This window comes from Hemicordylus capensis, chromosome 1 (assembly GCF_027244095.1).
Source record: "Hemicordylus capensis ecotype Gifberg chromosome 1, rHemCap1.1.pri, whole genome shotgun sequence".
NCBI classification, from domain to species: domain Eukaryota; kingdom Metazoa; phylum Chordata; class Lepidosauria; order Squamata; family Cordylidae; genus Hemicordylus; species Hemicordylus capensis.
In genome coordinates this window covers 315,035,717-315,063,643 of record NC_069657.1, presented here as the reverse complement: position 1 = coordinate 315,063,643, position 27,927 = coordinate 315,035,717, and the positions used below count along the sequence as shown (strand labels likewise).

The following is a 27,927-nucleotide window of genomic DNA, read 5'->3' as shown; positions in this document are numbered from 1 at the left end:
CAAGTCTCCCATTCATATGCAACCAGGGCAGACCCTGCTTAGCTATGGGGACAAGTCATGTTTGCTACCACAAAACCAGCTCTCTCTCTCCTCTTGCTCTTAAGTTCCTGTCTGCAAGAAGATGGTAGGCACACCATCCTTTGATTGGTATGGATATGAGCACCCAGGTGTAAAATCTTGGTTTGCGGTATAAGTGAATTCTTTTGAAGGCAGACTATGAACCCATGCACTCTGAGCAATGAGAGGGTGGACTGCATGTCCTCGCGGCTCTTCTGGACAGATTGGGACCTGATAATCCAGAAATGGATAAAGCTGTACACCCTTTGTCCTCAAGTGAGCCACAAGGGCTACCATGATTTTGGTCAGCACCCATGGCACAGTTGACAGACTGAAGGGGAGGGCCAGATATTGAAAGTTCAGGTTGTTGTAAGCAAAACAAAGAAAACACCTGTCCTGTGGGTGTATGAGTACATGAAGGCATGCCTCTTTCAGATCTATGGAAGCTAGTAGGTCTCCCTTCTGGACTGCCATCAAGATGGAGCAGAGGGTTTCCATCAGAAACCCTTTCTTCCTCATAAACCTATTTACGTACTTCAGGTACAAGATGGCCCTCCACTCTCCATTCTTATTTGGCACTAGAAATAGAATGGAATACATACCCTACCCGTGTTCTTCCATTGGAACAGGTCCGATGGCCAGAATCTGTACCAGGTGTTGAATTGCCTGCACCATGAGGGTATGCTCGCCCTTCTTCCGTGACTTTGGTGATGGCAAGAACAGGTCTGGGAGTTTTGACATAAGTTACAGAGCATAACCATGGGGATGGTCTGGAGAATCCAGGTGTCTGCACATATCTGTTGCCACATGTGCATGAACTCCTGAAGTGTGCCCCGCACTTGAAATGGGGCTGGTGGATCTGGAGGACCATCATTGGGAATTATTGCACTTGAATCCAGACTTGTTGGACTGGCTGGATTGTGCGCTCCTGTTGGTTGCATTGTCTCAAAAGGAAAATATGTTCTTCGGCCATGGGAACCTGTTTTATTTTGATGAAAGCAAAACCCAGGTTTAGACCCCCTTGGTTTAGAGGAAGTGGATCTGGAGACCTTGCAGTCCTCCTCCTGAGTAGAAGAGGGCATGGCCTTTTCTTAATAATAATAAATAATAACTAATGGCAACAGCATTGGTCATGGAAGCACTTATGAAGAAGGCTGTCTCTTCATTGACCTGCACAGGGCTACATCACATTTCTTATCCTGGTTTTTTAGTACCTCATCCCAGTCTTTTGGAAGGATGGCACCTGTGACCAATGCAGCCACTTTGGCGTCAATGGGAGGTACCTTCAGTATGTCCATAACTGACTTTGAGGACATGTAAAATTGCCTCACAAGTGGAGAAGGCCATTTACCCTCTGTAGGATTATCCCATTCTGAATGAATAATATTTAAGAATAGCTGTGGGCATGGAACCATGACCTCAGGTGCTTATGCCAGCGGAAGCACCTCTGGTTCCTGTTCCAGGTTGTTGGGGGAAGATGGGATGGCCCTTTCCAACCAGAGGATTTTGCAGGCTTTATGTAGCAGCACCAGAAAATCCACCTGATGAAACAAGCAATACTATGTGGCCTGGGACAGTCCAGCCTCAGCTCCCCATCCTCTCTGTTCAAGACAGAAACATCACATTGAGATGCATCAGCTTAATCCATAATTGCTGGAGTGTGGGGCATAGGCAACCTACGTGGCGAGATCATTGCAAGATCTCACCCCAGCCTAGCTGGCTCATTACAAGGCATCAGCTTGTCCTGATCAGAAGGACTGTTTGCACCCCATCACTTGTACCCGGGCATCACCTCTGGGTCCAGGTACAAAACCGCTGCCAAATTGGTGGGACCTGCTATCAAAGGCCTTTTCTGAAGCTCCTCAGCCATCAAGCAGTAGAAATGTGCCTGAATTTTCTCCTCGTCTTCCTCTGTGCAGGTGGAGTTGAAAGGGCAGGTCTGTTTGGAGCTGCCGCTGCCCATATAGGATAGGGCTTGAGCCCACTTAATGATTAAGGCTTCTCTTTGAATGACCACTCAGATGGAGATTGTTACTTAGATATTATTTGGCAACCCTATTGGCCAAAGCTCCTGATTAAGCTGAGTGACTTGCCACTTGATCCCCGTGTGATGGGCCCTGGAGAAGCCTGGCTCCTCCAGAGGACTGCTCAAGTGGGCAGAGAATGGAATCCTGAGATTGCACTGCCTTACGTGCTCCAGCCCTTTTCTACTGGCCTTCTTCTGTCAAGATTCTGTGGCAGGATGTTTCCACCAACCACTCGACCTGACACACAGAGATGAAGGTAGAATCCTGAGTGAGACCAACCTCTCTCACTGCATGAATGGCCATGTTGCTTAGAGCTATGCCGCAGTGGCTGCAGTCAGCACATTTGCCAGCTTTGAGGAAAACCTGTACTTCTATCTCCGTTTTGCCCCGACTCACAACAGTCAACAATAGGGAAGGGGGTGGGTGGGTGGGAGAGAAAGCAACAGTGAACGCCTGTTCAAAAGTTTGGCACCAGGCTAAAATTTTTGTATCTGCTTGGAGCGAGATAGGGCAAAAACCTGGGACTGATAGTTCATTCCACATGGTCACATGAAATGCTAGCAATTGGCCCCATCTTGTAGCAGAAGGTCATAGCAACCCATCCTATCCTTCAAATACATTCATCCACTGAGGGAGAATGAGAAAGTATTTATAGAATATGTAATCATGAGTTTCACAGAGCTAAAGTACACATTACAATAAGCCTGCCATTAATTGCTACATTTTTACACTGGCAAGTGTCTCTTTGAAGCAAAAAGCCGTCTCAGAGTACCTGATCCAGTCTGACACTGTGGTGTGCTGGAAATTAATTGTAACAGGAAAGGTTAGACAGAAAGGTGTTACAGAGGAAGTGTTTAAACCCTATCTTCATAGTACTGATCCATGTCAGTTCATCAGCCCACACCATCAGCTGCTTTGTTACAAAGGGGCACTTAAGAACTAAGAACAGCCCTGCTGGATCAGGCCCAAGGCCTATATAGCCCAGCATCCTGTTTCACAAAGTAGCCCACCAGATGCCTCTGGGAAGCCCACAGGCAAGAGCTGAGGGCATGCCATCTCTCCTACTACTACTCCCCTATACTGGTATTTAGAGTCATCTTGCCTCTGAGGCTGGAGGTGGCCTATAGCTCTGACTAGTAGCCACTGATAGACCTGTCCTCTGTGAATTTATATAAGCCCCTCTTAAAGCCATCCAAAATGCTGGCCATCATGTGATAGAGAACTCCATGGGTTGATTATGCATTGTATGAAAAAGTTTTGAATTTTTTTTATCAACTTTCTCCATACCATGCATTATTTTATATACCTCTAATAGGTTTCCTTTCAGTCTTTTTCTAAACTAAAAAGGCCCAGGTATTGTAGCCTTGCCTCATAAGGATCATCTTGGTTGCCCTTTTCTGCACCTTTTCCAGTTCCACAATGTCTACACTTGCAGACTGATTTAACATAATGTGTCATTTGACTCCCACAGCCATCCAGCTAGTTATTGTTGGAAACAGAGAATAGATCATTTTTCACTCTGAGGAAGATCATTCTTATAATTATCTAAAAGTACAGTATCTTATCACACCCCCAATTTGGTGCACCACTGATATTTTAACACTTTTCATCAAGGAAAAATGTGTATTAAATACATATTTCAGGAATACACATTTCATAAACATCTAAAGCGGTTTACATTATCAATCAAGAATGTATCCCACTCTTCCCAATTCCTTTGATGGCACTGACCAGTAGTAGTCTTCTAGGACCACCAAGTGGCGGGTCAGGTCCCATTCCCTCCCTCCAATGCAAACTGCCAGCCAGTCCCCTTGAGACAGTCACCATATCCTTGTATTGTGTGCAGCTCTTCTAGGTTGACAACTGGGACAGAAACTGGTAGTCGTCACAAAGACAGATTTAGCCCTGTAGTCTCCAATAGCTAAGCCCTATTTTATTAATTTTTTTCTTCATATTAAAAAATCCCTTCTGGCCCCAAAGGAACATACAAATGACACAAAAAAGCAGGATTCAGCTCCAGTCTAAGCTTCGCATTTTCCTGGGAAAACAAACCTATGAAAAACTATCTTGTTTGGCTTTCAATACTATTGACCATAGTATCATTCTTGACCATCTGAGAGGGTTGGGAGTCGGAGGCACTGCTTTGCATTGGTTCCACTCCTATCTCCTGGGCAGATTCCAGATGGTGTTACTTGGAGACCATTGTTCTTCAGAATGTGAATTTTTATATGGCACCCTTCAGAGCTCTATATTGTCTCCAGTGCTTTTCAATATCTATATGAAACCACTGGGAGAGATCATCAGGATATTTGATGCACACTGTTATCAGTATACTGACAGCCAAATCTGTTTCTCCATGTCAACATCTGGAGAAGGCATAACCTCTCTAAATGCATGCTAGGAGGCAGTGATGGGCTGGATGAAGGATAAACTGAGACAAAGGTACATTATGTGGGGTCGGAACTGAGGGGACAATTTTGATCTGCCAGTTCTGGATAGAGTCACACTTCCCCAGTAGGAATAGGTACGCAGTCTGGGAATACTTCTGGATCCAATCTTTCCCCTGGTGTCTCAGGTTGAGGTAGTGGCCAGATAGCTGCTTTCTATTAGTTTCAGCCAAAATGCCAGCTGCGTCCATTTCTTGAGATAAAATACCCCAGAATGGTAGTACAGATGCTGGTCACCTCCAGACTTGACTACTGCAGTGTGCTCTATATGGGGCTGCCTTTGTGCGTAGCCAGAAACTGCAGCTGGTACAGAATGAGGCAGCCAGGTTGGTCTCTGGGTCACTGTGAAGAGACCATATTACTCCTATACTGAGAACTACACTGGCTACCAAAAGGTTTCTGTGCACAATACAAGGTGCTGGTTATAATCTATAAAGCCCTGAACAGCTTAGGCCCAGGGTATTTAAGAGAACGTCTTCTTCACTATGAGCCCCATCACCCATTGAGATCATCTGCATTTGCCACCAGCTTGTCTGGTAGCTACACAGGGATGAGCCTTCTCTGTTGCTGCCCCGACACTCTGGAATGCACTCCCTGCTGCACTAAGAGCCTCCCCATGTCTGACAACTTTTTAAAAAGTCTTTAAAAACGTGCTTATTCACCCAAGCTTTTTAATAGATTTGTAGTTTAAAACTTTAAGGTTTTAATTTCTGTTTTGTTTTCTGTTGCTGTAAGCCACCCAGAGACAGAAGTTGGGGGCAGTGTACAATTTGATAAGTTATAAATAGATGAAAATTATTTTCTTCTACAAACCATCCTTCAACAGTTACTTAATGTCTAGCTGCACTGCAAAAAGGGGCCTACCAGGGCTGCAGGCTAGTTCTACTTGTCCCACTGAAAGGGCCTGTGGTGCACTTTAGAGGAAGATTGTCCCATGCCCCCTTTCTAGGTCATACAGCATAAAATGGCTTGAAAGAGGGACAGAAAAGCAGGTGAACTAGTCTCCTTCCCTGTGCAGATGTGTTCTTCTTAACTTATATGTTCCTATCTTTCACTTTGTCTCCATTGTTTCAAGCATTTCTGTGAAGAAAGAATGAGAAAAGAGTGACAACTGGTACTGAGAGAACATCCCTTCACAGGAACAATTATTCAGAGAAAGAGGTGGGGAAATGGGGGAAAGAGACACCCATTATGTTATTTGTTCCTTCAATAAAATTTTTTAAAGAGATAAAAGAGGTTTATCAATTTAGTGCGTGTGTTCACTTATCTAAGGTATAAAACAGAAACATGTTAAATAATTAAGTGAAATATTTAATATTGGAATACTGAACTGGCAAGGGAGGGCAGGTCAATAGAAGAGAAATGGATCAGGCAATTCATCTTCTATAGGCTTACTAATGTCTAGCAGTTTATAAAAATGCATCTGGTACATTACAATGCAGATTACCAGTTTGTTTATATTAGGAACATATTTCTGTATGAAAATGAAGCTGTGCATAATTTGGGTGCTACGTACGTACATGTACACACACACACAATTCTGATTCAACTGTGTTTTCTTTTTTATGCCACGCACGATGAAGCCATAGAAGCTACTATTTGGAGGGAGAACTTTTGGTCAGGAAAGGCATCCACGCCCTGTAGAAATCCTAGTTTTGTTAGTGAGACTTGCCCAGCCTAGCACAGAGTAAAGGAAAGTGAATAGTTGATGCTACACCAATCCAAACAGCAAGCTGATAGCATCATACCATATCCACGCTCTGCTGCTGGGGAACAATATGCTAGAAGGGCCCCAAAGTCACTAGGCAGTGTAGACATAAGGATAGAGGGAACAATTCCCTCTGCCTGAACCTCCCTGCCACACTAACTTGATGGGTTAAATAGATTGTACCCTAAGTAGTGTAAGCACAACAGCACATGTAAGTGATATTGCCCATGCCAAGGTTTCTTAACTTTGGGCCTCCAGATATTTTTTGGACTACAACTCCCATCATCCTCAGCCACAAAGGCCGTATCAGGGGATGATGGGAGTTGTAGTCCAACATCATCGGGGGGGGGGGGAACGGGACACCCAAGGTTAAGAAACCCTGGCCCATGCCATTCCCTAGGGCAGCTACTTGTGTCCCCTAAAAAGCCACTCCTGGGCCTTGGTGTATCCTCAGGAATGGCATGGCATGTGACATGGGGGCTGCAGTGAAAGGGGGAAATTCCCAGAAACAGGGCAAAAGCACCTCTCACAAGTAGTTTCACTCCAAGATGCCACTATGCTGTTTCTAGGGATTCCCCCTCTCACTACAGCCCCATGGTGCCACACCTCAAATTGCTTTCATGGGTCCCCTGACCCGAGGAGAGGATTTTTGGGAAGTGTAGGGAGGAAGGGGTAGAAATATTGCTACACAGGTGCTGTTGGGGTAATGCCACTTAGGATACAACCCATCCAGTTTAATATCCTTCATTGCATGTACATACTATCAACTTAAACGATACAAGAAATTCTACTTGTAAAAAGGCAGAAGAAACCTAGTTTTCTATAATCACATCTATTAAGACAGAAATCACAATGCTTTCTCAAGAGCACAATCTTAATTTCTTATTCAAAAAACTCCATTTAGTTTCTAAAGCTGTTGTGAACATTACATTTTTCACATATATACCATCTTGGTATATACTAGGAGTTAAAAAAATTAGTACTTTAAAAATTAATTCCTTACAAAGGATTGTTTCCAAAGCAGTGTTTTAGGAGTTACTCTAAATACCAGTCTAAATTATAGAAACAAAAAGGACCTTTAAGATAACATGTATAAAACAAGAAATGAAATGTGATTTTATTTAAGGCAATACTGGGCTACTTCACAAATCACCACCTGAAAATATATACACTGCTCCACACTACTAATTTTCTATCACATTCACGATGGGTTATTCAATACCAAAATGTTGTTTAAATCTTCAGTGTCAGCAAACTATTTAAAATTTACATTTCCATTATATTATGGAAGCGGAAGAGTTTTGATCCAATTAAAAAGCAATGCAAGTGCAGTTGCAAGAAAAAGTCTGAGTTAACTACATATGGATACCATCCAAAGATACTGGATGTTTCAAGTTACAAAGACAACCGAGTAGTATGTTTTAAACCAATTAAGTGTGATCTGATCAAGTTTCTCTCCTGTACACACATATTATGCAAAATAAACTGGATATGGTAGACTTACCTAGTATTTACTTCAAAAAAGTTTAAGATTAAAAGAACATTTTTAAAAACTGGATCACTTAGTTACAAATTAAAATTCTGAATATAAATGTGTCATTTAATATTTCAGACTTACAGACTGCTGATGGCAGCAAATGATTTACAATAATAAATATATACAAAAACGTATCTACAAATAAAAGTACTGTTATATATGAGCAGTGACCCAGTGAAAGATACCACAGACAATTCACAAATATTTCAGTCATGGAAAGAAAAAAAATTGATTAAAAAATTGAGGTTTTGATCAATTATTTACAAAACTGAAACAATGATTCTGTTCCTCAAGTCCCATAGGGATAAAAACAAAGAAATTTACATGACAACTGTCATGATTTTGCTAGGTTTAATCACTCCAACAGAAAACCTTTAGAAATAGTATCATGCTTGATGGCTTCCTACTCAAAATAAAAAAAAAAGTAGTACAGGTCATGTTCAGACACTAATCAGCACAAAGAGTTCACTCATATTACCCAATTATTTTGTAACCTTTAGATTTGCCTCCCTATGTCCATCAACTTTTACCAGACTGACAATAGGTTTCATTTCCTGAAGCTGTTTCAACACAAGCTCAGTGCAATCTTTAAAAGTCTTGTCTAGAACTATTTTTACAGTACCACTACACTGAAATTGTGATGCATTAGCAAACTGTACATGGGTTTCAGTTTCAGAACATGATCGTGTTCTTGTAAAAGAGTTCTTTTCATTAGATTTCCTTGAGTGTGAATGAGAACTTTTTCTGGTTCCACAGCTATGAGAGCCCCTCTCTGTATTTTTCTTTTGCTTCACGGCCGACTCCTCAAGGAACTTGAGAAAAGATACTTCAAATCCCATAGGCTTAAATGAACTCCAATCAAAAACTGTAGGCTGCTCTTCAGCCGTTTGAACAGCAACAGCAGTTTCCTCCTCTCTGCGCACACTACTCAGTTCAACAGCCAGGATTTCTTCTTGCTTCTCAACCTTTCTCTTTTTACTCTGAGGGGGATTTTTCTCTTTGCTTGCTCTTTTTAGATTCCCAATTATGCTTTGCTTTTCTGAAGTGCAAACACTGGTTTCTTGACCTTCACTGGGAACATCAGAAGCAGACTTTGCCTGGTTCTCTGCATTTGTGAGGTCCTCATTAATGAGTTTGGTAATAAACAGTTCTGCAAGTTCATCCACTTCATCCTTCTCATCTTTTTGAGGTTCATTCTGTGTCACTGGTGTAGAGGCTCTCAAGACCTCACAGGTCTCTGACAAATCTGGTTGCAATTCTTTTACATCACATGTTTTATCCTCAATTGCCTCATTTGAAGCTGCTTCTTTCTCTGATGAATCTGCATGCTTGTTTGAGACAATCAGGAGATTCCTGTGTTGCGATGTAAACGCTTTAGACAATTTGTGACATTTATAGTGCCTGATTATATTATTCTCACTTGTGACAACTGATGAACAGCCTTTTATCATACACGGATATTGTGTAACAAGTCTGCTTGTACATTCAGCTAAAGCATCAATTCTAGCCTTTATTGAAAATACATACTTTCCACGCTTCAAAGAATAAGCCTTATTTTCATGAATTTGTCCCAGTTTTGATTTTTTTTCTGTAGTAATAGCTCTCTTTCGCTTGGTCCTAATTGATATTTTGTTTCCAGTTTTCCCTGTCCTATATTTTAGTCCTTTATGGTTCGTTTTCATATTTTTTACCTGGTTAGCCTTGATTGAAATATTTTCTTGACCTGGTGTCAGGAACCGTCTAGGTCTTATTAGATGGTCTTTATGTCTGTCATTATGTTTATTAAAAATATGCCTAAGCAGATTAGACCTTGTTGCATATATACGATCACAACCTTCACAATCACACTTGTACATACCATCCTCTGTTTTGTTTTGCTTTATCTTTATTCCATGATCTGTCTCAAGATGAATAATGTAACTAACATATGTTGTAAAGGACAATTTACATTCAGACTGATCACAGGGGAATCTTCCAACAACATCCACGGCTGACTTCAGGCTCCCAATTTCCTCAGGGGTCATCTCATGAAGTTTCATATAGTGCTGAATAAGACTAGTGACTTCTTGAAATATCCTAGAGCAATTTCTTACCTCACACCGAAATTCTTTTACAGTTATACTAGTTTCTGTTTCATCACAATTCTCTTCTTTACTACAGTCATCTTCCTTATTTGGCTCACTTTCTTCTTCTGCCTCCACAGGAAATGATGGCAGATCAGATTTATGCACAGCCTGATAATGAAGAATCAAATTCTGTTGTATTGTAAATGCTGCAAAGCAACCTTGATGCACACATCGGTAAGGTCTGTAGGGACTATAACTAGTAGGGAATTCCAGGGTTTTGCGTACTGTTTTTTTGTGTTTTCTTTCTTCTTTTTCTTTTCTGTGCCTTCTAATCTTGCGTACTTTTGATTGTACTTGCACATTATTAAGTGTAGTTATATTAGGAAGTTCTAGAGGAATCTGAACTATTTCAGGGGGCTTTTCTAATTTTTCAGGAATGTTATTGGCACTTTCCGGCATCACTCTTTCTAGAACGTTCGTAGGTTCTATGCTTATTTCTCTCTTTACTTCAAGTTGTTCAGTCAACCGTGATTCATTTTTGCTTTCCATTAACATGCGTGGGATACTTCTTAGCTCAATCGGTCTTGGTAATGAGCCTGCAGTTTTGCTTTGAGATCTTCTTCCATAGGGTCTTTTTAGTTTTAATTTCACCATTTCCTCTGTTGTAAAGTGATGTACCAGCTGACAGTGAGCCCGGAGATTAGAATTTCTTGTAAATGTTTTTGGACAGGTAGCTACAACACATTTAAAAGGGGCATACTTCAACTGGTGTTTCTTGATTTCCAGTATCATTTCTGGAGTGTATTGATGTATTTTGCTGTAGTGTTTAAATAATGCATCCTTTGTCATAGCACTATAGTTGCAGCCAGGGGCCTGGCACATAAAAGGCTTATGGGCTTTTTCAACAAATGGAGTATGTGTTTCTGAAGATGGCTGAACCATAGATGTGCTCTCAGTTGCTGCAACAGGAACATGAATCCGTGGAAGTAATGCTTCAGCTGGAAGACAATGAATTATGCCATCTAATACTTTACTAGACGTTTCACTTTCTAATTTCAGTTTTTTCAAACCTTCTAAAATTTCCATAATCTGCATATCATCTTTGTGAGCGGTTTCAGACTGAGAAGGGTTACTTTTGGCAGGAGTTTCATTCTGTGTATGTACTATGAGCCGAGTAGGATCAGACAGTTTTACATTTTGTAAAGGGTTTTCTGAAGCAGGCTCAGCAGCACTGATTTGTGGACTCTGGAATGGCTCAATTGGCACCTCCTGGATTTCAGTTTTTACTTCAGTCATCTGGGAGTTCATAGCTGTCTTAATTATTTCAAGACTCTTCTCAAAGTTTTCAATGACATTATCTTCTGAAACCTCTAATTCAGAGTGTTCTTGAATGCAGGAAGCAAGAGTGATCTGTGAGTCACCATTTTCAGTTTTCACTGATAAAGCAGCTATGTCTGCATCAGTTTTATGATTGGTTTTGAAGCTGTCTTGGACACTGGCAGTTAATTCATTGTCTACATTATTCAGTTTCTGTGTAAATTTTTCTATTAACACTGGAGATTCACAGTTGGCTAATACATTTGACTGAAAGTCTTCTGTGGACATTTGCACATTTCCTTCAATGTTTCTGGCTAGAAGTCCCAATGCTGTTAAATCATTAACTATTAATTTCTGTGAATTGTTGGGCACAACTAAAGAAGGAGCTGTTTTTTTCTTTTTCTTTGAACCACTGGTCCCTTTTTTATTTAAACGACACGATTCTGAACGTTTGATGCTACTTATGACTGAAACACGTGAAGTATTACTTCCAAAACTATGTACTGTGGAAGCAGAATTAGGAAGCAAGTTTGAACATAAGCCATTTTCAATAGTCTTAAGTATTAAATCATCTGAAAATACTGGCAAACTGTTGCATTCATCTAATGAGGAAATTTTGGTGTTAAATGTTCTATTTTGGTCTGTTAGCAAGGTAGTTGGGTTGCAGACTGTTGGTAACAAAGGTGACACACCTGGATTAGGCAGAACTGTTGCATTTATTTGGGTCGTACCAGTGATACAACTTGATGTAACTATATGTGGTAATATTTCTGTAGAATCAAACGTACTTGGAATGCCTGCAGTTTCCAAGGCCTGTTTGATAATTTCATTTCCTTCCTCATTCTCACTTGCACTGAAGTTACTTATACTGGTCCGTGGAAACAAGTTCTGTAAAAAAGCAGCTGAACGATTCTCAGTTGCAAGCAGCTGCAGGAATGATGGCTCTTTAAAACATGTCTCTGGATTAAAAGCCGATTCCTGTTGCTGCTGTAAGCTTAAAGCATTTGAAGAAAGAATCATACTGGCAAGAAGAGAGGATTGTCCATTAAGCTGCAGAGCTTCTGGAGAAATTTCTGATTCATCTAGGGGTTTACAGTAGGACCGTTTAGATAAGTGACCACCAAGTGATCTGGGATTGGAAAATACCCTGTAACATCTACTACAAATAAACTTGCCATCCCTGATAATTGCTGGCCATTTTGCCCGCTTATTATGCTTTGGCTTCCTGTCTTTCCCTTCTGGAGCTTGCCTACGATCTTTTTTTGTCCTTTTTGATATCAGGAGCTGTGGAGTGGTTTCACCAAAATTGTCATTCACTTGTGAAGGAAACAGAACATCAACACTTTCTTCTTTTGGGAAAGCAGAATTAGCATTTCCTTCAAGTTGGGAGGAAAAGTGATTAGTATTGCTCTCTATTTGTGAGAAGACAGAACTTGGACCATTATCTGCTGGGGAAGGAAAGAGAGAAATTGGACCATTTTCTGCCGGCAAAGGAAGAAATGGATCTGAACCACTGTCAATGTTTAAGGGCATAGCTGGTTTTTCCAAATCATCCAGTTGCGAAGGTAAAGTTGCACTAGATAGAGTCCCCATGTGAGAGCCTAATGTATTCTCTGGTTCACTTTTAATATGAGAAGATAGACCTGCACTTAGAACATTTTCCACAGTAGGCAATAATGAATTAGTCAGATTTTCCAGTCTTGTTGGGAAAAGAGCATTAGACAGTTGCTGAAGCTGGCTTGTACAACTGGAATTTAAGTTTATTTTGGCTTCTTGAGGAAAAACATCACTAGTGGGAGTGGATGCTTCTGATGGCAAAAAAACTATCTTGCTATCATTTGGCAGATTTTGCAAACTGCATGTTTTGCGACTTTTCTTATTCTTGCGCTGCATTTTAAATGCAGCATATTGATCAGGATGTGCTGTCTTCATATGTTTGCCAATGCTCTGGGCAGAGTTGTAGATTCTAGTACATCCCTCAACTTGGCAAGTGAACTTTTGAACTGGAGCTGCCAGTGGTATGATTGGAACAAAAGGAGCTGGGCTCCCAGCTAGGCTAGGCTGGGCTGGCGTAAGTGTAATTCCTTCTAGTGTCTTCAGAGGCAGGTTATAGAGATTAGTAGCAGTCCTAATGCTCTCTTCAAGTTTTGGAGAGAGTAAATGTTGATACCCTACTTGATTTTGCATGGCGAAGGGCACATGGCGTATCTGGTTTTCTAAATTTTTTGTTTCAAGGACTTCAGATTCAAGTTTAACTGAATTCATGGAAATTGTCTGAGATTGGTTGATACAGTCATCCACTTTTTCGTCCTGAAAAACTGCAAGATCACTACAAGTATCTGCTGAGCACAACTGCTCGAGTACAGGTGCCTCAATATCAGTTTTAGGGCACAAAGTAGGCAATTTTCCCTTTCTTGCCATGTTCTCTCGTATTTTTTGGCCAAGAAGAGGCATCAACACACTGCTGGCTACTATTGCCGATTCTGCCTTGGAGGGAGCAGATATAGGTTGCTCCATGTTTTCAAGGGAGATAGAGTTAGTTTCCTCTAGTGCAGTAGATAGTCTCTCAGGGTTGAGCAATTCATCTTTGACCCGATCTGCAACATAGTCTTCTGCTTTGCCACAGTTATTTATGCTATCATCAGATGGTGGCACCAATACATCTTTTGGGTGGATTTCTTCAGCATTCTCATTGGCTTCTAAAGGATGAGAAAAATTACTCTCACTATCAGACTGCAAGATTTTTTCAGACTGTTTAGTGTGATCTTCAATATGTTTTTCTAATTCATTCTGAGAACGGTAAACTTTTCCACAGCCTGCAATTTTGCAGGTGTAGGTGTTATAGTGCTGTGCTTCATGATCATATAGCAAATATGCTTCTGAAAACACTCTTCCACATTTAGGAAACATGCACCTTGCCCTGAAGACTGGATGCTCTTTTCTATGACTCAGTAGTTCAGCATAGCTGTTAAAACTAGCCTTACATTTCATCTGTATGCAGATATAGGGTTTGCTGCCACAGTGCATTTGTAAGTGATCGTTGAGGTGGGTAACGCTTACAAAATGTCGTCTACAGTACTGGCAAATTACTTTTTTGCTTTGCATTTCAAGGAAGCGTTTAGCTTCCTCATTGTCTTTATGACCTTTTGCGTGTGCAATCAAATTTTTAAAGTATTTAAAGCCTTTCTTACACAAGGTCACGGGGCAGGTAAACTCATTGACAGGCAGCGGCTTTTGAACTGGCATTACATCTGGAATGTAAGGCTTATCTTTTTCATAATTTTCATCATCAGAACCATCATTATCGTTAAAAACAATGAAATCTGCTGCATAAAGACGATTCTTTTTTATGTGCCGTTGTTCCTGCTTAACGACAGCATTGTTTTTTCTATTAATGCCAGTGGTAGCTGTTTTTGGTGGTCTTCCTAATTTTCGCAGTGGTTTCATTGCAGCCAGTCTCTCTTTACTGGACTTCTTAACATGTAGTGTTACATGAGGAACAAAAGTTTCTTTAGAATTAAAATTTTGTGCACATATTGGGCAACTGTACACTCCATCTTTATAGTGTTTCTGTGCATGCCTAACTATTCTATGTCCAAGGAATTCCTTGTCACATAACACACAATATTGCATGTAGGCTTGCCAGTTCCTGAATCTAGCTGATATGAATCCCCGCTCTCTCAGCTTTTTTATTTCTCTGTTTTTCTGCTTTTTATCTCTAATGCCTCTAAGTAAGTTTGTAGCTTCATCAAAGCATCCAGAAAGTCCATTCACTGAAGTTTCTTTGTTCTCATCTTGGCATTCCTCTACCTTTTCATGCATTTCACTGTCATTCAGTTCATCTATTGAAGATACAATTGATGCTTCCTCTCCCATTAATGCAAGACATTGACGTTTTAGCATTTTCCAGTCCCAAAATTCTGGGTCAAAAGGCCACTGAGTTTTTAATACAAGTAAGAGCTCACAGCGTAATGAATTTGGTATTGGAAGGCTTTCTTCATCATATTTCTGGTCAGGCTGATTATACAGCATTTCAACAGCATAATATGCATCCACAGTAGGTTCAAGGAGAAATTCACTCAGCTGACAAGCACGTTTAACTTCCAAGTCATCAGGCAATAAGCAAGATATAGTCTTGCAAATTGAAATTTTGACTTCTGTATTCTCGCTAGCTTCCAAACGCAATGCTTTCACACACAATTCAATGCATGTTGCAAGTCCAGCAGCATCAATCTGTAAATCAAGAGAGATTTTAAAGAGCAATTTCACTACCAAGTTCTTGAACTGTAAATATTAATAAATAATAATAATAATAATAATAATAATAATAATACGATTTCTATACCGCCCTTCCAAAAATGGCTTTTAAGTAATTAAGTAATCCTTGCTATTGATTTTAGTAATATCCACAGTAATCACATATATTTCATGGGTTGTTCTTTTAAAGAGAGAAGAAACGGCTCGGCAGATAGTATAAACTGAATTAGAACATATCAGAATCCTTTCCTTTGAGCTGAACACTAAGGGAACAAAAATGCAACAACTCTCCTTTCTTGCATTTTGTGGATAAAAATTTAATTTGCTGACATTAATCACATATCTTTGAAGGGCAAATTCTAAAATTTAGGTTATTTAATTTGTTGCTGCTGTCTACTTCCACAAGTACCCAATGTTCCTAAGTAAAACTAGTACCTAATTTGTGATATAGATGATAATCTATTTCAATTAGTACTTTGAAAAGAACCTTTTTATTTTAGAGATTAACCATGTTTCGCATATGTATTGACAACTGTTCTGTACTACTGGGGAAATCAGAGCTACACCTTTGTTCTTGATTCAGCTACATCCCAAAGAAGCAACATTTATCATAAGGCAAAATCCCTGTCTCAAACTGTTATTAATGTCTTTAGTAGCTCTTGTGGGGGACAGACATCTCAACATCACTGAAGCATAGCAAGCAATGCATGGACTAAAACAAGCCCATCAAACCCCTGTCTCCCAGGGAAGTAGGTTTCCCCAGGAATGCTTAGCCTTTAGATGTGTTGCATATAATGAAAGCATAAAACTGACAAGAAGCTTTGTTGGAAGAAATGTGGGGGTGATCTGGACTATGATATGTGATACGATTAATGTTGTAACCTGTTTTTCAGGGTTTTTTAAAATTGTGATTGTTTAATTACTGTTTTATGCTGTTTTAATTGTTAATTGTTTTATATGGTTTTTAAATTTTTGTTTTAATTGTTAACTGATTTTTATGGTGTTTTTAATTGTAAACCGCCCTGAGCCATTTTGGAAGGGCGATATAAAACTCAACTAACTAACTAACTAACTAAATGCTAAACACTGTATTCAAACTCTTTTCTAGATGCCTTGTTTCTTTATTCATCTGAATAAAGTCAATGCAACATAACATTTGCTACCACACCTTGCAGAGTGTTCTGAACAAATACTTTTGACAAATCAGAGTTTAACAGAGTTTGCTTATCAAATACTGTTCTTCAAGTGGTTCTCTGTACAATGACAGACATCAGTCCAACAATCAGAACTTTCTCGAACGATTACGATCTTAAAGAAGACCACTGGGTCACCTCTTTGGGGCATGCCTGAAGAGCAGTGGCATTTCCTGGTCAGTTCTATTCTGACCAATGTGAGGACAAAGCATGTGGTGATGGTGTGTGTGTGTCTGTCTACTCAAAGAACAAGTTCCAAGGAAGAAGCTGCATTGTAGTTCAGACCCACGTAAAGGGATTTAATGAGGCAATAGTATCTGGAGATGAGAAATAGGAGGCATTGTAAGCCTACAACACAGCGCTTGGTTAAGAGTGTAAGACGATTCCTTATATTGAACTAGAGTACTATCTGTTCCAAGTAGCAACAGTTCTGTAGGGTTCTCAGGTAGATATCTTTCTCAGCTCTGTCCAATAAAACAGATCAGGTAGCTGCTCTTCCAGATTTCTATTTTGGAACAGCACCTACCTAGTCTAGTCTTCTCCAAAGGGCGGTTTACTTTCTGTGTTGTGATTTATTTTCGTAAGGAGAAGCATTCTTTCATGCAACTCCTCACCTGCAGTATGAAGTAGCAGAGACCAAGCAAAGATTTAACAGCTCAGTAAGAAATGAGGTTACCTTAGATTTTGCTGAGCGCACAGTAATGGGTAGGCACTGAAACCAAGCTCATTTTAGTTGCTAGCTTGTAACTAGTCACCTTGGTGAAGCATGTCAAGATACACAAAAATTAATTGGGTCTATGATAAATCCCAAAGAACATAATTTCTGAGTGATACTTAAGGATTGAAACATTATCTCTACAAAGAAAGAAGCTTTTAGGGACAGGTTTTTGTGTAGATGAAACTGAAGGATTTGTTTCATCATGAACCTGTTTTAAAACAAGCAGTTTCTAAGGGGACAGGCTTGTGGGGGGGGGGGGGAAGAAGAGTTAATCTGTGAAATTCCAGTAAGAATAATTTCACTTCCAACTACATAAGCAGCAGTCTTTCATTCAAGGGTTGCAGTGGGCTGAAATTGTCACTAAATGTTTAAGATAGGGCCAAGTAGTACTCTTATTAAGATGGTATTGAAATGGCTGAGCAAGACCTGCCTGTATACTTCCTTAAAGTAATCTGTTTACTATTCAACACTGATGGTAGAGCAAAAGCCATATGGATTGACACACTGGTAGCTGGGAGTTCTCTCCCACAGCTGGGCTCGGTCTGTTTTCCACAGCTTTGAGATTTCCTAGTAAAAACTTGACAGGATGGGCAATCAGAGAGAAATTGAGTGAACAGTGCAAGTTGCATTGCCAATGTTCTCTGAGGGGAGAGACAGCAACACTATTCTGAGCAGTTAATGCTTTCCCAAAGGTTCCAGCTGCAGATTTATGCAGGTGCAGATCCCATAAGGAGGGTTCCATGGAAATAGCGAAGAACAATATATCCACACAGTACAGTCACTGTCCTTGGTAGCTACCATTGAATTACTTATTGAGTTGATTTTTCAATTTATAGCACCATAAATAAGTAGTCCCCTCTTGTATATCCTTACCTCGGAATTGATTACTTTAATAAGGAAGAAAATGTGGTATACTGTCTTTGTTAACACAGACAGTTGACGACATCTCTCCAGATATATTTGTACAGAAGGTTCTACCCTTTGTTGTAGTTTACTCCAGAAGAGAGTCAGTTCCCTGAAAACAGAATTTGATAAAGTTAAAAGATGCTAGTATTGTAACAGTATATATTCACTCACTATAATTAATCAAATTAATTTTCACTGTTACTGGGGGGCAAGAAATTGGATGCTAACTTGTACTTTATTACCATCTTCTATATGTTAATGTAGAAGAGCTATAGTTGCTGTCTCTTCGGAGGTCTAAACAACTTTTTCTTTCTTCTTGATTGAGTTGGGAAGGAGTTGTAATAGAAAGATAATGGATAGCAGTACAGGCAGCCTAAACCCATATATTTTGGCAGAAACACATACAGACACACTCTTCTGAACATGGGGCAGTTTTATTTAAATCAGAGGTCTCTTTGAACCAGAGTCGCTGAATAACAAACATGGAAACCAAATCACTATTCTGATTTGTTATGGAGCACAGGTCACTTACTATGAAGGCTTTTTCTTGCTGCTGGAATAGAGGACATCTCACATGGGTTATCCTTCCCGCATGCGCCAGAGGCAGGACAAATCAATCAGGTGGGGCCTTTAAAAGGTGTGGAAGGATAGCCCTTCCCTGTTTGGATTAGTCAAGCCAAGCTTCTAGGAAGGAAAAAATCAGTATAGGAGGAGAACAGGTGAAAAATGGGAAGTAGCCACGGAAGCCCACTGGGTGGGTCAAGATGTCCTCTGTTCCAGCAGAAAGAAGCTGCCTTCACGGTAAGTGACCAATGCTCTTCTCTCATGCTGCTGGAGGAGGACATCTCACGTGGGACATGCCACAGCTAAGAGACCCCAGGTGAGGGTCAGGTGAGGCAGAAGGACTTCTTGTAATACGCGTCTGCCGAAGGCAGCTTGTGAGGACTTCGAGAGTGTCCAGCTTGTAGTGTCTTGGAAAACATGGAAGGAGAAGCCCATGTGGCAGCTCTTCATATGTCTACCAGTGATGCATTAATGGAGAATGCAGCCGAGATGGTGGTGGATCTAGTAGAGTGGGCCGTCAGTTTGAGTTAAAGCGGCAGGTGCTGCACTTCATAAGCTAGGGTGATGCATGCCTTGATCCATCTTGCAATAGTGCCTGATTATACTTGTTGGCCCACTGATGATAGTAGAAATGAAACAAAGAGAGCCTCAGTGGTCCTGAAGGAGGACGTTCTGGCCAGATAAGTCTTGAGGCAGCGGAGGACACCTAGCATGTGCCAGTCCTTTCCCCTTGGGTGGATAGGATTTCAGCAGAAGCAAGGTTGTATCACGTCTTGAGAGCGATGAAAAATAGATGCCATCTTTGGTATGAATGATGGGTTCAGATGGACCGAATCAAAGGAAAATATACAGAAATTCCAGTTGGAGGGCAGAGCTCTTAATTCAGAGACCCTCTGTGTGGAGGTGGTGGCAATGAGGAAGGTTAGCTTGAGTGTTAGAATGTGAATTGGGATGGAGTGTAGAGGCTCAGATCGAGGTGCATGGAGTGCAATGAGTACTCTCTAAAAGTCCATTGAAGGAAATCTGTGCATGACCGGATGGGATGAGAGTGCTGCTCCTTTAAGGAAACATGTGAGGTGAGGATGAGAGCGCAAGGCTTTCTTCTTGGTTGGTGACAGAAGGTTCACCAGGGCAGCTGCATGTTGTTTGAGAGTGTTTGCCTTCAATCCTTTATCCAGGCCAGTTTGTAGGAACTAGAGTAATTCCGCGATGCCACACTGCTGTACTGTTAGGTGATGGCGTCAACACCAATGGAGGAAGACCCACCATGTGCTCAGGTAAATATTGTTGGTGGAGTCTCTTTGGGAAGCCAGGATAGTGTCCAGTACCTTGTGGTCATAGCTGTGGCAGCTCAGATGTTGCATTCAGTCATCAGGCAGCAAGCCTGAACCATGCTGGATCATGGTGTGGTACTGGACCCTGGCTGAGCAGATCTGGGGTTACAGGTAGGAACAATGGACCATCTGTGGCGAAATCTTGGGGAACCATGGACGACATGGCCAGAACGATGCCATGAGTATCATTTGTGCCCAAAATATGCATATGCATCATAGTAGGTGGCTGAGAATTGGAATAGGTGGAAATGCATATGAATGTCGTTCTGGCCATGGGACTAACTGCGCGTCCACTCCCTCCACTTGGTGTCAGTGGGAGAAGAACCAGGATAGTATTGTGTTGAATGTGGACACAAAGAGGTCCAAATGTGGGTTACCCAGTTGTGTGATTTTCTCTCTCTCTCTCTCTTTCTTTATTTTTATTTAACGTATTTGTATACCACCCAAAACTTATGTCTCTGGGTGGTTTACAAAGTTAAAACAAGAACTTTAAAAAACAACAATATAAAAATTTTAAAACAATATTCTAATACAACATTAAAAATAATCAAAACAGTATCACTTAAAAGCCTGCATGAACAGATGCATCTTTAAAGGCTTTTAAAAAACTGTCAGAGACGGGGAGGCTCTTATTTCAATAAGGAGCACATTCTAAAGCCCTGGGGGAGCAACGGGGAAGGCCCATCCCTGAGTAGCCACCAGACAAGCTGGTGGCAAATGCAGATGGACCTCTCCTGACGATCTCAATGGGCAGTGTGGTTCATAACGAAGAAGGTGTTCTCTTAAATACCCAGGGCCCAAGCTGTTTAGGGCTTTACAGGTTATAATACCTTGTATTTTGCCCGGAAACATATCAGCAGCCAATGTAGCTCCTTCAATACAGGAGTATTATGGTCTCTCCTAGATGACCCAGAGACCAGCCTGGCTGCCACATTCTGAACCAACTGTAGTTTCTGGACTACGTACAAGGGCAGCCCCACATAGGGCGCATTACAGTAATCTAGTCTGGAGGTTACCAGCAGATGTACTACTGTTTTGAGGTCATCTATCTCAAGAAATGGACGCAGCTGGCGTATCAGCCAAAGCTGATAGAAGGAACCTCTGGCCACTGCCTCAACCTGGGACACCAGGGAGAGACTTGGATCCAGAAGCACCCCAGACTGCGTACCTGTTCCTTCTGGGGAAGTGTGACCCCATCCAGAACAGTCAGATCAAAATCGTCTCCTGAGTTTCGACCCTGAAAGGTCTGTGTGGTCAGCTGGAAGGTCCGTGTTGTCAGGCTCCCATCCAACAGGTGTAGTTCCTGTTGCCTTAACCAATCTGCCTGGCTGCTCAGTGACCTGCTGATGTGCTTGTACACAGTGCTCCGCCCAGTTAAGTAGTAGAGTTGCCTCTATGTGGAGCGACTTTGTGTCCCACCCTGGCGGTTCATGTGTGCTTTGGTGGTGTTGTCTGTCCTGACCAGGGCGTGGCGATGTAGGACCATGGCCTGAAAAGCCTGTAGTGCTAGATGGATGGTCCTCAGTTTGAGCCAACTGATGCTGTAGTGAGCCTCTTGGGGCCTCCACTTTCCCTGTGCTGAATGTAAGAGGCAGTGGGGCCCCCCAGCCTGATAGGCTGGAGTCAGTCGTTACTATGATTCTGAGAGATCCATGAACTGCTTGCCCTGGTAGAGGTGTGACAGATGGAGCCACCAGTGCAGGGAAACCCCAACTGATAAGGGTAGTTGGACCCTGGTCTATTGACATTGAGTTATTGCCTTTTGATGCAGTAGTAGGAACCACTGGAGTTGGTGAAGATGGATTAGGGCCCATGGGACTGCTTCCAGGGATGTGATCACGAGGCCTAGAAGTTGTGCTAGTTTTAGGAGTGGTACTGTCCCCCTGACTAGAGTGTCTTGTATGAGAGAGTGTATCTTTATACATTTCTGTGGTAGATACAGGCAATCTCTGAGCATGTCTATGAGAATTCACAGGTGTTGTATTTGTGTTGATGGATCCAACTGGCTCTTTGTTCTGTTGAGGAGAAAGCAGTGTCATCCAGGTATACAAATATTCTGATCTTTTGAAGTCTGATGTGGGCTACCATGGGGGCTAGCACCTTGATGAAGACCCTTGGTAGCTCTATTGGCAGTGCTGTCTGTTGTACTTGAAATGGAGGAGGTGTCAGTATTCCCGGTGTATGGGGGATGTGTCGGTAATTCCTGGTGTATGAGGAATGCTTTGGTAAGGTCCACTGAAGCCAGGTGGTCCCCGTGGTGAAGATTTCTGAGTGAAGGGTCTCTGCATCTTACCCATTTGTTGAGAAACTTCAGGTCCAGGATGGCCCTCAAAGAGCAGTCTTTTTTGGGCATAGTGAACAGAATGGAGTATATGCCTTTTCCCCTTTGGTGTGTTGGCACCAGTTCCATTGCTGAGATCTGGAGGAGGTGTTGTATTGCCCTCAGGAGGTCCTTGTGAATCTGGAGGAACCTGGATCAGGGTGTAGAGTAGGAAGTGGTCATTGGGTTAGGCAGATAGGTCTGTTCTACAACCATGTGCGATGGTGTTCAACACCCACTTGTTGGATATAGAGGCTTCCCAGGCATGAAAGAAGTGAGATAGGCAGCCTCCCATGCCCCGGGAGTCAGAAAGACTGTAGCGGTTTGGGCTCCTGTCTGGAGTTGTTTCTTGATGTGAAGCGCTATCTGTTCCAGGAAGGGCACTGTTGTCGATGATCTCTGTCTCTTAGTTTGAAGTAGACACAAAAGGAAAGGATGAAAGTCATCCTTGTGTGTGGATGACAGGAGTGCCTTTTTCTTGTTCTTGGTCTCTACCAGAACTTCTTGTAGCACCTCATTGCCTGGCAGCTCGGAGGATGTAAAAGGAACAACAGTGGTCAAGGTTGTTGTAAGGTAGCATCCACTTGCCAGTGCTTGAGAGTGTGTCTAGAGACCTTCACTTTCACTACTTCCAAAAAGGTTTCAGGAAAGGGGAACCAAAGTTCTTGGGCTGATATAGTAGGTAGTACAGTGATTCCTTTGAAGGGACTGGTGTTCGTGCCTGTGCTTGCTGAAACCCTAACGTGTGAAATGCTTTGCAAATTAAATGGGAGAAATCCTCAGATGGAAACAGTCTGCATGAGTGCAACTGAGACTCCACTGTTTGCCCATCTGACCATTCCCCTTTTTCTTTAGAGACTCCCTCATGTTCCGAGGAGCCTGGAGGATATTTCCTGAGATTGTTGGCCCCTGGGGCAATACTGGCATAGCTGAGTGGGGATCTGGGGAATCAATATTCCAATATAGCTGATAATATATATAGCTGATAAGGAGCTGAATCAGCCTTTTTCTTCTTTCATTTTGTGTGTGTTTTGACTTTTGCACCCTCTTTCGCTTAGGACTTTTCTAAGGCTTTTCCGGAGAGACCTCTGAAGCAGATGAGGAAGAGAAGTCATCTTCTGTCTATAGCGTTTTTTGTGAGTCCTGATAGGTTTTTGGGGCTGGTACTGTTGTAAGGACTTTTCCAGAATGCCCTGGAACAGGTTTTACCATGTTTGAGGCACCTCACCCAGAAAGGATGGGGGTGGGTGGGAGCAGCTGACCCTGGACTCCCCGGTTTGGATGGCAGAGGCTTATCTAAAACTGGAGCTCAATTGTTTCCCATGCCCAACAGTAGCGCTGGCATGGTGGGGACGGATACATAGTTTGCTCTATCCTCCAGTTCGTTTGGCTGCCTGCCCAGGATGGATGGAGGTGGCAGCGTTGGCGGGTTTGTAGGTACTTGGGGCTTGGAACACTACTGCTCTCTGGGATGTCTCCAGAGTCCCCCTCCTCAAGTTGCTTTTAGCTGGAGGCTGCACTGGCCTCTCCTTACTATTAAGGCTTTGTTGGGGCTTTCGTTTTGGTCTCGCAACATGGCTGCTTAAACAACAGCATTAGAGGCTCCTGTCTGCCTTGCAAATCATCCGCTGGCTCCCCAAGTGGGTAGGACAGAATCTCCAAATCGGGGCTCTTCTCCTAATTAAGCTGGTATATGGAGCAAACACTTTTTGGCACATGTTTCTACGGGCAGAGAACCTGAAAGGTCCTTTGAAGATCTGTATTCCTCTGCCCCACCTGTGGTACCAGCGAGGACCTGGGGGTCTGAGGCGGGCCCTGTCCGTCTGCATGCACCCATACCTCATGGTGTTGGGGCTTGCTGAGAAGTTTAGGAGGCTGAGTTGCCTTCTTCCTCAGGATGAGAATGTTGATAAAGTGGCTCCCTGAGTAGGGGTGTGCACGGAACCGCGGAGCTGCGGTCTGGCACTGGGGTGGGGGGGTTACTTTAAGGCGCGGGAAGGTTTACTTATCCCTCCTGCCACTTTCCCCCCCTCCGGTGCCCGTATTTCATGGAATAATTGTTCTTACTATTTCCTCGAGTGCCCCTTCTCCTTTAAGAAGACTTTTGTGTACGCGCACGTACTTTCTTAAGTAAATAGAGCGGCAGGATATCTTCCTGCCGCCCCTTCTCCCGCTTTGCTGCACTTTGCAGCAAAGCGAAACAGAAGAAGGGGCAGCAGGAAGATATCCTGCCGCTCTGTTTACTTAAGGAAGTACGTGCGCGCGTCGTGCACAAAAGGCTTCTTAAAGCCTTTCTGCACTTTATGCCATGACGCCAAGCGGAGGAAGGGGCGGCAGGGAGGTATCTCGCTGTCCCATTACTCAAATAATCGCTGCAGCACAGCGCCGGAGAAGGGGCACTCGAGGAAATACTAAGGACAATTATTCCATGAAATACGGGCACCAGAAGGGGGAAAGCGGTGGGAGGGGTAAGTAAACCCTCCTGTGCCCTTAAGGAGACCCCCCACCCTGAACCACCCGAATCCGAACCGCCCAGGTCCGGACCGGACTGGAGACCTATAGAATGGCCTCCGGATCGGTTTGGGCACATCACTATCCCTGAGCGCACCACTGAAGGGGGTGTGTGTGAGAGAAAAAGGACAGGAGACAGGAAAATAAAGAGTTTTTGTAGGCAAGAGAAGAAGAAGCTGTTAGCTGAAGGGCTGAAAAGCAGCTGAGGGAAAACACAAAGGAGATAAGGAGAAGTTTGAACCAAACTCTGAAGGAGGAGAGGGGGAGCGTAGCAGGACAAACTGAACTGGGATGGGCTATCCTTCCATGTCTTTTAAAGGCTTTACCTGATTGATTTGTCCTGCCTCTGGAGCATGTGGGAAGGATAACTCACATGAGATGTCCTCCACCAGCAGCATGAGGAGATATATATATATGCGCGCGCGCACTTAATATATCTTAAAATCTTCAAACAGTGTAAAAATAAGGCTAGCTTACAAACCATCATTCCTGAACTTGCAAGTGAAGCTTTCTCAATTCTGAATTCTCAATTCAGAAAGCTTCTCTGTATGTTAAATGTATTAACATTTTCAAGACTGAGCATTCCTCACCACACTGAACATTTAATACAAATGTTCTCCAAATATGAACTGTAAACTTTAAGGATAAGGGAAGCCTTGTCTATCTTATTCCAGAGAACCACACAAAATCCAACACAAATTTCTACTAAAAATAGTTAATGTTCACAAGGTATAATCTACCAGTCATATTAATTAATATTACACAGACACATACTGGTGCAATCCAATCTCTCAATAACTAGGCATGGGAAAGAGGTCAGAACAGACGCATCAAATTAAAAATAAAACAAGTTCTACTTAAATGAAACGGGTTTTAGTGGAAAGAAAAGAACAGCAAATTGTGCTGCAATGCTTTATCTGCTAAATGGTTCTTAATCCTAAAAAAAAAAAAAAAAGCTAATGGCATTAACTATCACAAATTATGACCAAATTTTCCATTTTAAAATATGCTGTTTTCTTTGTTTAATGGAAGGGCAGATTGTATATTTACTCCTGGTTATGTTGGCTCTAATGCAGCTCAAATGAAAGAGATTCCAACCTACCATGCACAGTACATCTCTCCTTGTTGCAGTTGGCGAGATAAAAACGCTGCACATAAAATTAGAGCACTCTTTTCATCTCCTTCAGATTCCAGATTACAGATCATTTCTAAAGCATCTTTGCAGTCGATGTCTGCAATCTGAAGGGGGATAAAAAAAAAAAAATAATGGACAGATATTTATTTTCAAGTAAAGGATAATTTGGTTATATAAAAAGCTGTCAAGCAGGACTAACAACATTTTAAGAAGTTATTGAGAGCTTTAATATCCTAGGTAAAAACAGAGTGGACTGATTTAAATCTAGTGATTTAAGTAACAGAAAAAGACTGATTAAAGCCATTGATTTAAATCCAAAGTTTCAATTTATTATTTAGGTATTTCCTAAATAGAATTGCATACTGATTGGTTGCTACAGACACACCCTAACTAGGTCTTCTATGAATGGTAGGCACTACTGTTTGTGCAAGGAAGGGGCAATTTTTGCCAATCTCTCATTCCATCAGCCTCCTGTGCCCCACAAAAATCTAATTGGGAAGTTGGAGATTTTCTGTAACAAGGTGGCATATAGCACAGGACACTACAGAGTGAAAGGGGTGTTGATGAACACCCCACCTTGCAAAAGCAGAACTGCCTTCTGTTTATGAAAGACATGGCCAAGATAGTCTAAATACAATGTTTCTTCATTAATTGGGCTTTGCATCTCACTGTTGCATTGTTTATGTTTGCCACTTTTTTCATTTTTACCCACAAAGGATTTCTTCAAAATATTTCCAAATAGGATCAATTATCCGCTACCATTACAAATTTCTGTAGACTTCTGCTGGTTGGTATAAACATCAGAAGGTGTTTTTCCCCCTAGTGTTTTTTGTTGTTTTGGTTGAACCTTTTTTCTTTGTCACATTTCTTACCCCTTATCCCAAAACACACAAAAGTTGTTACTGGGCAGCTCAATGTTCTCCATGAGATGGAAGGCAAATGTCCATATTCTTTAGCTGGTGGAACAATACATATTTATAATTAGAGCACTGACTGAGCCAGTTGCAGAATTCGGGTAGTTACTAGGCATAAAACAGGATTCAGGACTGGCTCGCTGCCTTCGCTGCTGGCCCCATGAAGCTGCTGGCCCCAAATCTGGGGCTGATGCCAGCCCTGCCTCCCTTGCCAGTGCCACCGGCTGCCTTACCTTCTGTGCATGCTGCTGCTTTAATTGCAGGTCAGTGGCAGAGGCAGTGAAGACAAAGCCTTTAATATGAAGCAGTGGCCTCTCCTTGTTGCCACTGCTTCTCTAGCTCCATTTTGAGAGCAAAACACAGTACACGAGTCTGTTGGTGGAAGACAGCAAGACAGAGAGAGAGATACAACCACTGGGGCTAGTGAAGCAACAGCAACAAGAAGCTGTCACTCTCACTGCTGTCACCACTGACCTGCAATTTAAAATAGCGGTGTTTCCAGACAACAAGGCAGCTGGATTATGGGGAAAGAGGGCAGCAAGGCTAGCATCAGGACATGGGGTGGGGCCATGATGCAAGGGGGAATGGACACAAAGGGAAGGCAATGGGGTGGTGAGAAGCTGGTGGCGGCGGGGGGGGGGGGTGTCAACCCATGATTCAGGAGCTGAATGAAGACACTATCTCACCTTGCCCCATGAGGGAGCCATACCTGACAGGAGTAAAAGGTCAGATGGATCAGTGGATGACACCTGTGTTACCCATCACTGCCTAGGCCTTAGTATCAAGGTAGTAATTAAGTACATGAACTATTAGACCATAATGATGGTGGGCAAAGTGTTTTCTCTTTGCAGAGGAAAAGCATTTCAAATTTCATAAGAGGTTTATAAAGTTCTTGTCCTGGATAAAATCTAGGATT

General features: G+C 42.1%; 1 protein-coding gene across 2 annotated transcripts in view; it reads right to left on the bottom strand.

Moving 5' to 3' along the window:
• Positions 1–7,330: 7,330 nt before the first annotated feature.
• Positions 7,331–27,927, bottom strand: part of ZNF292 (zinc finger protein 292) — a 65,319-nt gene continuing 44,722 nt past the window's right edge. Inside the window, exons 6-8 of one of the 2 annotated variants that reach the window (XM_053287235.1) lie at positions 26,065–26,201; positions 18,201–18,342; positions 7,331–15,392 (exon numbers count right to left, since the gene is read on the bottom strand). In XM_053287235.1, coding sequence (XP_053143210.1) covers positions 8,259–15,392; positions 18,201–18,342; positions 26,065–26,201 — 7,413 coding nt within the window. In that variant the 3' untranslated portion in view covers positions 7,331–8,258. The remainder of the gene's footprint in view (positions 15,393–18,200; positions 18,343–26,064; positions 26,202–27,927) is intronic. The other variant, XM_053287236.1, reaches the window with a different exon arrangement.